Below are 10,732 nucleotides of genomic sequence, written 5' to 3'. Positions count from 1 at the left end.
AAAAATTAGCGTTATCTAACTACTTAAATGCGTAAATTCTACGGAAAAACTGGTAGGATATGTTTGTAAATGGTTCAACTATCCAAAAACCTGCAATTTCAAAAAATTTTCTAACTAAACCATTCACAACCAATCCAACTCAAGAAGTCCAACATTCCCGATGGGTGCAAAACCCCGCAAAAGTCGATGAACTACTATGCCATAGCTAAATAGAAAGTAGAATGATACAACCCAAAATAGAAAAGGGAGACATATGTCCCTTCAAATAATATACAAACCAAAAGATAAAAGGGTTACTAATAGAATAGCCAAAAACTAGGTCCAAGGTTCCTTGCTCGCTAGCTCGTCTGTGACCCCCAACAAAGCATCAACAACCTGTCAATCGCATTTTATACAAACACGAAAGCCACAATTCAGTGGGGAGTAACTTCGAGTCCTCCCAGCCACGAATCGTCAAAATTAATGTAAAATGTAATGTAACATGTAAACAATTTGATAAACCATTTACTTGTCATGTATTCTAACAAATGACCCCTAAACTGACCAAACTAAACTATCATGTGAATCATATAACAAATTGTAATCCAAACTCTATCAACCATAGCCGGCTTGCATCTCACCTTTTATGATTCATAGAATCATCAAACAAGAAAGGGCAATATATCAAAGACAGGCATAAGTTCTTAGTCCCGTCAATAGTCACTTTGTAACTCGAGTCTATACCACGAGGTAGGGAAGGTAATCGAACCGGTATCTTGGCTCAGCGGTTACTATTAAGAAAACATGGCCAAGAGACAACACAACCCTAGCCTAAAATCTAAGCAGACCTAGACATGCGGATACACACCACCGCACCCAAGACCCACAACTTTTTTAAAACAAAGTGAAGTGAGTACCCTAAGGACACCACCGAAGGGTTGGCTAGTACTTAAGCTGACCCCATACTATCAAAATAAGTACCTGAGGTCATGCCCCAACTTGGATATAAATCCACTAGTCAGGAACACAAAGGCTATCAAGCAGTGAACATATACTCGTCAGAGACTATAAAGACCTATCTATGATGAAGGCCGAAATACTCACCTAGGACCTAGTCCCGCTAGTCCCGACTTGAATACTTTAGCCCACACCACACACGACTCACCACACAAGTCAATTAAGACACCCACTTAACCATAAGAGGGCAAAAAGTCCCACTTACCAACATGAATTCTAACATTCTATCATGTGAAAGGCTATATAATTGTCTATTTACAGCATACAATCCAACAGAATCCTCAATACTAATTTCTAATTCTAACAATAGTAATCATATTAAAGGCTTCAGGGAATTTAGGGTCATTTCTACAATACAAGACACTATTAAATTCAATAAGCTATACATGTGAACTAAAGCTTGATAAATGGCCTAAAACAAGAAAAAGGCCGATTATCTAAATCATTCAACCGAATTTTTACCCGCAACCCCAGCCCTGCGACAGGTACGGGTCAAATTGCGGCTGACCAATCACTCAATTAACTGACATCGCATCAGTCAAAGGGACTAAGGCTCAGGTTTCGGCACAATCAACAAAGCATTACAATTATCCCTATACAATTCATTCTGAGCCTATTATTTACAAATTCATTTTGTAAACTATCCTAACATGTGATAACTATTAATATAAGCACAATTTTTTCCATTAACATAATTTTTGTTACTAGTATGCTTCAATTCAAATTACTACCCTTTTGTTACTTATACTATCCTAATATTAATTAACCCGAAAAGACCAAGATTGTACGAAGACCCGCGAAACAAGCACGGACCAACCCGGGCCAACCCCAAGACCGGTCGTGGCTGCCGTGGGCTGGCTTTGCTTTGCCGGCCGCCGCACCATTTCTCCTCTTTTTTTTTCATTTTTATACATTATAAGACCGTCTGAACATTAATTAATCGTTCCCAATTCAACTTTGTTAATTTAAACAAACAAAAGGCATAATTTAAGCTAACAATTGACATGCATGCAACCATTCTAAACATGTGAAAACTAACTCTCAAACAAAAATTCACCAAACATACAAAAATCAAAAACATGTGACGATCTTTCGTCGAGTAACTCGAAATATGTTACCTTAAGCTAGAAAATGAGCAATTAGCACCTCAAAACCGAAACCCTAACAACAACTAGCCGCTATCCTCTATAATATACGAGTCCCCGAACTCGTCCTCCAAATCTTCACCTAATTAAACAATAAAAACACACTAATTAAGCATAAAAACCGAAATTACCGAATTTTGGTCTTAAAAAAACTTAATGAAAACTGAAATTAAATTATACCAAGTTGTAGATCGCGACGAGAGGATTCCGGAAAGGTAAATTATGCGAAAAACGGACTAGTAACGAAGAAACTATGGTGATTTTAGCTTGGAATTTGTGAAAATGGTGTTTGGAACAAAGAAGGAGATGAAGGAAAGATGAAAACCAGAAAAATAGAAGGGGAAGGGGCTGGTCACGCGGGAAAGGGAAGAGGAAAGGAGAAGAGCGGGATTTTTAGTCGGGATTTTTACGAGTCGGGTTTGACCCGTTTCAATAATAATTAAATCCGTAAGTCAAATGCAAATTCCGTCAAGACCAAAGTTTTTAAACACGAGATTACAATAAAATTGAGTATTCATACTACCCATTTCCAAATTCGTTTACCCAACGTTCAAAAGAATTGTCATTTCCCCCCGATACGCCCTTATTTCGAAATAAAAGATTTTACACGGTTTAAACTATTTTTAAACATTTCAAAACTATCAAAATAAATACTTTTCCTCAAAATATAATAAAATTATATTTCTTTGAATTATTTTTACTTTATATATATTATTATCAAATTTTATTTGATTACTAAATTATTTTCGAAATATATTAACGGTCCAAAATTACGGGGCGTTACAATAAACACCACCCACTCCTTCGCACCCATCTCACGCCCAGCCTCCTCCAACCAATCCCTTACCAACTCAAACCCCTCTGCATCTCTTACCTCCACCCCTAACCCCTCCCAGACCGCATCCACCCACCCACAACCTCGGATAACATGGAGACATGTTTCCGTTCTTGATTTGCATTGTGCGCACTCAACATCAACCGAACCCACCCGCTTGGAAAGATTCATCCTGGTTGCTAACGCGTCGTTACATAATTGCCAAAAAAACACTTTTATCCTAGGCAAGACTGACGCATTCCAAATACGATTCCAGAGCATCAACTCGCGAGCACTATCCGACTGACCGGCCATATCCACACCATCCGCTACTAGAAATTTATAAACAGATCGAACCGAATATACCTCATCCCTCTCCGCATCCCAACACCATTCATCCAAGGGTCGAGCCTCACTAATCCTAATACTCAGCACACGTTCACATTCAAAAGGAAGAAAACACTCCCTAACCTTCTCCTCATCCCAATCATTCCCCTCCTCATTCATAAGCTCCACTACACACATCCCCTCCGGCTGCACACGCCTAGGCGAAATGACCCGCCTTGTCTGCGTCCCAGGCAGCCAAGGGTCCTGCCAAACCCGCGTCGACACTCCATCCCCTATCCTCTTTCGAACTGCAAGTTGTAACACGGACCGTGCCTCCCAAATACTGCGCCATGTGTAACTTGGACTTCCCCCTAGCTCTGCCTCCCTAAAAGACACAGTAGGAAAATATTTCCCCTTCATTACACGCACCATCAGACTCTCCGTATCTGTCAAAAGCCTCCAAGCCTGCTTGCCCAATAAAGCCATATTAAACTGTTCAAAATCTCTAAACCCCATTCCACCCCTACATTTCGGCCTACACATTCTTGACCACGCCACCCACAAAATCTTCCTTTTACCATTCTCAGAACCCCACCAGTACTTCGAAACAAGAGATCGCAAATCGTCACAAAAATTAACAGGTAGCTTAAACACGCTCATCGCATAGTTAGGAATAGATTGGGCAATAGGGTTTAATAAAACTTCCTTCCCCGCCTTACTGAGCAGCATCCCCCGCCAACACTGCAACTTTTTACTAATCTTGTCTCGAATCACTGCCGTTATCCCTTTCTTAGACCTCCCCACCACAGTAGGTAAGCCGAGGTACCTATCATGACCCGTTACCTGTCGAACCCCTAGTATATTCGCCACAGCCTCACGCCGCCTCGCTGTAGTACCATGGCTGAAGGAAACAGTCGTCTTGTCCAGACTAACACGTTGCCCTGAAATAGACTCATACTTTCTCAATACATCCCTCACCACTCTAGCCTCCCTCTCATTCGCCTTTACGAAAAAGATACTATCATCCGCAAATAATAAGTGAGAAATAATAGGAGCAGCAGGAGCCACCCTAATACCATGAATGGATCCGTTCTCTACAGCACGCCTCATAAGACTCGATAGAACCTCCGCACATAATATAAACAGGTAGGGAGAAAGAGGATCACCTTGTCTAATACCACGTTGGGGCGCGAAGATCTCCGAGCTCTTCCCATTTACCAACACTGAATAATTAACCGACCGGACACACTTCATCACACAATTAGACCATCTAGCATCAAAACCCACTACAAGAAAAACTCCAGTTAGCAACCAATTTATGCAACTAACAGGAAATTGGTTGCTAATTAGCGACCAAGAACATGTTAGATGCAAACTAGCAACCAATGTTCAATTAGTCGCTAAAATTAGTTTCTAATTAGCAACCGTTAAAATATTAGTCTCAAATTTGCAACTAAAGTTCGGTCACTAAATTAGTCGCATATTTGCAACTAATTTAGCGACCAACTCAGTTTTTTTCTTAAAAAACGTTTCAACAAGGAAGGTTAAGAGTTGAATTAGCTAGGGTTTCTTGTACTACCTTATAATAACAGCCGCTCTACATCTCTTCCCCCCAATCCCAGTCCTCACCCTTAACTCTCACTTGTAAAACCTCTTCTTCCTCCTTCCTTCACCATATTTAGCTTTTATAATGAAAATTGCTACAAGACTCCATCCCACCCTTCACCATATTACCTCTCTCGATCTCTCCTTAATCGTGCACATATTTTCGAAACTTGCTCATGAGGCTTCTAAGATTGCCTAATTTAATTTTTTTGTTCTTCCAAGGTCAGATCTACTATTATACTCTTTATTTTTCTTCCCTTTTTTGTTATTCTTTCTATTAAGATCAATTTTTATGTAAATCTATTGTTGTTGCTTCTTCTTTTTATCTTTTTATTATTTTTGTGTAATTTGGTCTCTTCTTGGTTGTAAATCTAACGATTTTTGTTGAAGATTGCTTCTAAGATTGTATTAAATTTCATAGTATGTCGGGCTTTTTGTTATTGTGATCATTTATTTGTAGATCTTAAATTTTTTAAATTAATTAGGTCTTTTCTTGTTATAGGCTGAATCAAGATGTAGAATTTAGTTTTGAAACTTTATGCTTTATTTCTCATTTCTCAATTAATATTGTAGATATAAGGATTTAACTTGTTCATTGTTGCTTAAGTGATATTTGGAAAATAAATCTAAAACATTGTTTTTCTTTGTCTTAATTTTTCATGTTCTTAGAGTTGGAAGCCATGAATCTATGATACTCATGCACTTTGAAGCCTTATCTTGCTCCTGCCAGAATAAGAAGTCTGAGAAGTAAAAGCTATGGGAAAAAAGTTGGTCGAAGATGAGGCTAGCCTTTATTCAACAAGTTGTATGTTCATAGTTGTACCAATCATATGAGTATTGGTTGTAAGAATAAATTCACGAGTATATACTTGGTTTAACACGCCTCATATTTTAATAAAAAATCGTTTCAGCATACTATGTGTTTCATGTATACTGGCGATTGTCTGGCATCGTGTATAAATGTATTTGTCTACCAACAAAGAAACTACCATATACACTATACACTGGTATATACACTATACACTGGTATAGTGTATATTCCTTTTTTTTTTAATTGGCATTTAGCAACCAAAAACCAAAGTTGGTCGCAAAATTGCAACTGATATTTGGTAGCTAATTTGAAACCAACTTTAAAAAGTCAGTCGCTAATTAGAGTCTAAAGTAGTGAGTCGCTAATTAGAGACTGTATGATATGGTCGCTAATTAGAGACCGCAATATTTGGTCGCTAATTAGCAACTAATATAGCAACCAAAGGAATTAGCGATTGAGCCTACAGCGTCCAACCTACATTGGTTGCTAAATTAGTCGCAAAACCCCTTTAGCGACCAATATTCACTATTCAGCGACCAACTTGGTTGGTTGCTAACTAGCCTTTAGCGACCAATATTCACTATTCAGCGACCAACTAGCCTTTTTCTTATGCAAAACCGCCTCTAAAAAGTCCCACTCAACCCGATCATAAGCCTTTGCCATGTCCAACTTAAGGGCCATGTGTCGTGATTGTGTGCTATTTTGATGGAACAATACATGTACGTTTTAGTGATCTTTTGTGTAGCATTTAACTAGCCACGAGTTATCTTTTCCAATTTACAAAGTAATAATTAATTATTCAAAAAGTAGCATATAACCACCTCGCTACAATGGCATTTGAGTCATATTTGAGGCAGTGGGTAGTCGAATATTCGAGATTTGTTAACACATTTAGTTGTTATTTTTTTTTTTTTAAAAAAAATTTAATTAAAATTAGGATATGAAATACAAGATGTGTTTGGCGTTTCATTGAGAATATAAAAATTGGATATGTAATTCATCTTTTCCAATTTACGGAGTAATAATTAATTATCCAATTGAACATACCTTAACAATCATAAATTCCGTGGAGGAAATTTCCGTAAGGTATTTGGTGTTTTACTGACAATATAATTTCTCTCTTTGTTAATTGATAAACGTATGATTTGATGAAGATGAAGATATGTGTGTGTTTGTTCTGATATGTATTGCAGTATAATATTTGGTATAGTTTAGTTTAATTTAGTATCTTTTATATTTTATTTTTTTAATAGATTGTGAATTACGGTTTTATCCCTACGATATTGACGCAAACACGAAAACTACTTTTTAATTTTTATTTTTTTACTATTTTTTGTCGCCCTAGCACTTCCCAAAAAGTAACTGGGACGCAAGGTGTAGCTCATAACCTAGTCCTTGGCACCCAAGTAATCGAGTCGCATATATAAACCCAGCTCAAACACCACGCACCTCTACACACAATTTCCATCCCTTGAATGTCTTTATTATTCACCCAACCAAAAATAATGACAACCATGATGATGATGCCGCCTTTAACCATCCTCCTAGGCCCTCCCCAACCCGACGCCGACGCTCCTCCTCCTTCCGCTACACGTGGCCTCACTGAGAATAACTCCTACACTTACCTCAATTCCGGCAACACATGCGTTGATTTTTTCTTCCACATGGTCCCCGACACTCCACCTTCGGAACTCGTCCGTCTTCTAGAACTCTCTTGGAAGAGGGACCCACTGATCACGCTTAAATTGGTGTGCAATTTACGGGGTGTTCGTGGGACCGGGAAGTCGGATAAACAAGGGTTTTACACGGCATCATTGTGGTTATATGAACATCATCCTTGGACTTTAGCGCTTAACATCAAGTCGATTTCGGGTTTTGGGTATTTGAAGGATATGCCTGAGATTTTGCTTAGAGTTTTAGAGGGGTCTGAGGTTAGGAAAGATTTGAAGCGAAAGAGGGAAGAAAATAGAAACAAGGTCCACAAGAAAGTGAAGAAGGAGAAAACCGCGGAGGAGGACGAGGAGGAGAACAAGAATATTAAGAAGGGGAAGAAAAAGCAGAAGGATAAGATTAGGAAGCAGAAGAAAAAAGATAGGATTAGGAAGGAGAAGGCTAGTGTTTTAAGGCATACGAGGAAGAATGAAAGGGCTAAGAAGGTTTTAGACAAGTATAGTCGGGATATTAGTTTTCGAGCATTACATGACTCGATTTCTGATCATTTTGGGGAGTTGTTAAGAAACGATGTGGATATGCTTAACAAGGGTGATATGTGTAAGATTGGTTTCGCAGCTAAGTGGTGTCCGTCTATTGATTCGACTTATGATGAAGTCACCTTGCTTTGTGAGAGCATTGCAAGGAGGGTGTTTCCAAAGAGCGATTTTGAGGAGTATAAGGACATTGAGGAGGCTCACTATGCCTATAGAATTAGGGACAAGTTGAGAAAGGAGGTGTTAGTTCCTTTACGAAAGGCGCTCGAGTTGCCTGAGGTTTATCTTTCTGCTAAGATGTGGAACACTTTGCCCTACAATAGGGTACCTTCTGTTGCAATGAAGAATTACAAGAAACTCTTTAATAAGCATGATAAGAAGAGGTTTGAGGGGTATTTGGAGAAGGTTAAGGCCGGGAAGGTGACCATTGCAGCCGGAGCTCTGCTTACTCATGAGATCATAGCTCAAGTGAAATATGGACAAGTTGATCAAGTGGCAGAGCTCCAATGGGAGAGAATGGTGGATGATTTAGCTAAAAAGGGAAAGTTGCATAATTGTATGGCTATATGTGACGTGTCTGGGTCAATGCGTGGGGATCCAATGGAAGTCTCGGTGGCACTCGGGTTGCTGATTTCAGAGCTAAGTGAGAAGCCATGGAAGGGGAAATTAATCACTTTTAGTGACAACCCTGTATTCCATAGAATTAAGGGGAAAACACTTTCAGAAAAGACAGAGTTTATAAGGCGTATGGCTTGGGGTACGACCACAAACTTTCAAAAGGTGTTCGACACGATTTTAGACTTGGCAATCAAAAGAAAAGTCCCTGAAGAACAAATGATCAAAAGATTGTTTGTTTTCAGTGACATGGAGTTTAATCAAGCATCGCGTAATAGTACTAATTGGGAGACTGATTACATGGTAATACAAAGCAAGTTTAAGGATGCTGGTTATGAGAATGTGCCTGAGATAGTGTTTTGGAATTTGAGACACTCGAAGGTGACGCCAGTGCCTAGTAACCAGCCTGGGGTGGCGCTTGTTAGTGGTTTTTCCAAGAATCTGGTGACATTGTTTCTGGAGGGAGGTGGGGTTATCAGCCCGGAGAAAGTTATGCTTGATGCGATTGGCAAGCCTGAATACGATGCTCTTGTTGTTTACGATTGATTCCTTAAGAATTGGTAGTTTTTTTTTTTTTTTGAGTGTGTGTTTTTATTTAGAGTGTTATGAATTCTGCTATTTCTATTTTCTATGCTTAGTATGATTCGTTTTCAGTTCATTAGTAATCATGCGATCATATTCCTGTTATGAACTTCTATTTGCCAGAGTATTTGCTGTCTTTGTTTTGCATCCTTTGCCAATTGTTTAAAACACATCAACAATATTCATGAAAACTCGAATAATCAATATCTATCTATATTAATAAAGGAAGCTTTTTTCGAGCGATTATAGAGAGTCCACCTTTTCTGAACTACCTACTTTAATTAAATATAATATATAATAATTTAAGAATAAAGTATGAGAGATCATCCACACTTCTATCTTACGTTGAATTCTAATGCAAGGCATTAACAAATTTCTTAGTATATAAAGAAAACTCTCCACCATCTTATTTTCAACCCTGAATCTTTATTGCCTATGCTTTTAATAGTTTATTCCATGAAATTTATTTACGTTGTTTTACTTTCGTCAAACTGAATCTTTAGTCTTTACTAACGGATTTCTTTTGTTTTGTTTATAGGAATATGCCCCAGCCAACTGAGTCGGGCATTGCAGGTATGGAGAATAAGCTTATTACGGATGAGCAGATGTACGACAGAAAGCAGTAATATGATGAGCGGACTTCCAAGTTATAACAATTGAACAATGACCAGCTAACTAGGTATGGTGTCGCAACTCAAATTAAGTACTTTAACGCTATCACGTGAGGTTAATTTTTGCTATGACAATCTTATGTTTATTACTTATTTCAGGTGTTTAGGAAGAGGAAATAGCAGTTGTGGAGAATAAAAAAGGAAAAGTAATTTTCGTTTATGAACATGGAGGAACAGGAAAGATGTTCTTATGTGGGGCTTTTAGCTATATATTGTACTCAATGTAACATTTTATGTAAGAAGATGCTTAACTTTTAGTCATATATTTGTTCCAGAAGCCAATGATAAAACACTTACATAAATTGTTTACGAAAAGCACTTATTTTTTTATTATTAGGGGTTGTTTGGTTGCCACTTAGAAAAGATGGGTATTGGAAAATCCCATGATTTTGAAAAACATGGGTTGTTTGGTTGCCATAAATTTTAGAAAATGTAGGAATTAGAACTTCCCAGGAACTTACAATGCCTACATGATGTGGGAAGTTGTTTACCTACTCCCCCTGGTCATTTTCCAATGCCTACATGATGTGGGAAGTTGCTTATCTACTCCCCTGGTCATAACACTTTTCCGAAATTCACCTGAATTGGATGAGGGAACTTAATTCCCATGAATTGTATTTTCCTAGGAAAATTAAGTTCCTTAATCAACCAAACAACATTATTGTGTTATATTATATGGTAACCACAAGAACTACAGATGATAACCATAAGAACTACAAATGAAGTGGTTTGTGTTAAATTGATGACTTTGATTTCCCTTTTGCAGGAGGCATAATTCGTTTAACTGAAAACTTTACATGTACTGCCTATTGTCTTACCTAATACTCCATAAATTAGTTATTGACAAATTGCTTATTGTGTTTAGACAGTTGCATCGAACAAAATCCGATTTCGCTCCACCTTACTTGCGGATAGTTGCGTCAATCAAATACTTCGTAGTATTATAGACTCCAGCAATC

The 10,732-nt window shown here is 38.1% G+C and overlaps 1 protein-coding gene and 1 long non-coding RNA gene across 2 annotated transcripts; one reads left to right on the top strand and one right to left on the bottom strand.

Annotated features, from left to right (window-relative positions):
* Nucleotides 1–225: 225 nt before the first annotated feature.
* LOC141621991 (uncharacterized) lies at nt 226–2,461 on the bottom strand. The gene is made up of 3 exons (XR_012532816.1): nt 2,322–2,461; nt 2,115–2,223; nt 226–375 (listed from the first exon to the last, which is right to left on the bottom strand). It is a non-coding gene; the product is annotated as an uncharacterized LOC141621991 (long non-coding RNA).
* Nucleotides 2,462–7,183: 4,722 nt separating this feature from the next.
* LOC141621990 (uncharacterized) lies at nt 7,184–9,086 on the top strand. Its single transcript, XM_074438085.1, has one exon. The coding sequence runs from the start codon at nt 7,204–7,206 to the stop codon at nt 9,064–9,066; it is 1,863 nt and encodes a 620-aa protein (XP_074294186.1). The 5' UTR covers nt 7,184–7,203; the 3' UTR covers nt 9,067–9,086.
* Nucleotides 9,087–10,732: the final 1,646 nt, after the last annotated feature.

The sequence above is a fragment of the Silene latifolia genome, chromosome X (genome assembly GCF_048544455.1).
Source record: "Silene latifolia isolate original U9 population chromosome X, ASM4854445v1, whole genome shotgun sequence".
In the NCBI taxonomy this organism is placed as follows: domain Eukaryota; kingdom Viridiplantae; phylum Streptophyta; class Magnoliopsida; order Caryophyllales; family Caryophyllaceae; genus Silene; species Silene latifolia.
The sequence above is the reverse complement of the archived record's forward strand: the minus strand, read 5'-3'. Positions and strand labels throughout refer to the sequence as shown.

What these genes read in the sequence shown, in the direction of transcription:
- LOC141621990 (XM_074438085.1), top strand. Translation starts at nt 7,204, where the DNA reads ATGACAACCATGATGATGATGCCGCCTTTAACCATCCTCCTAGGCCCT.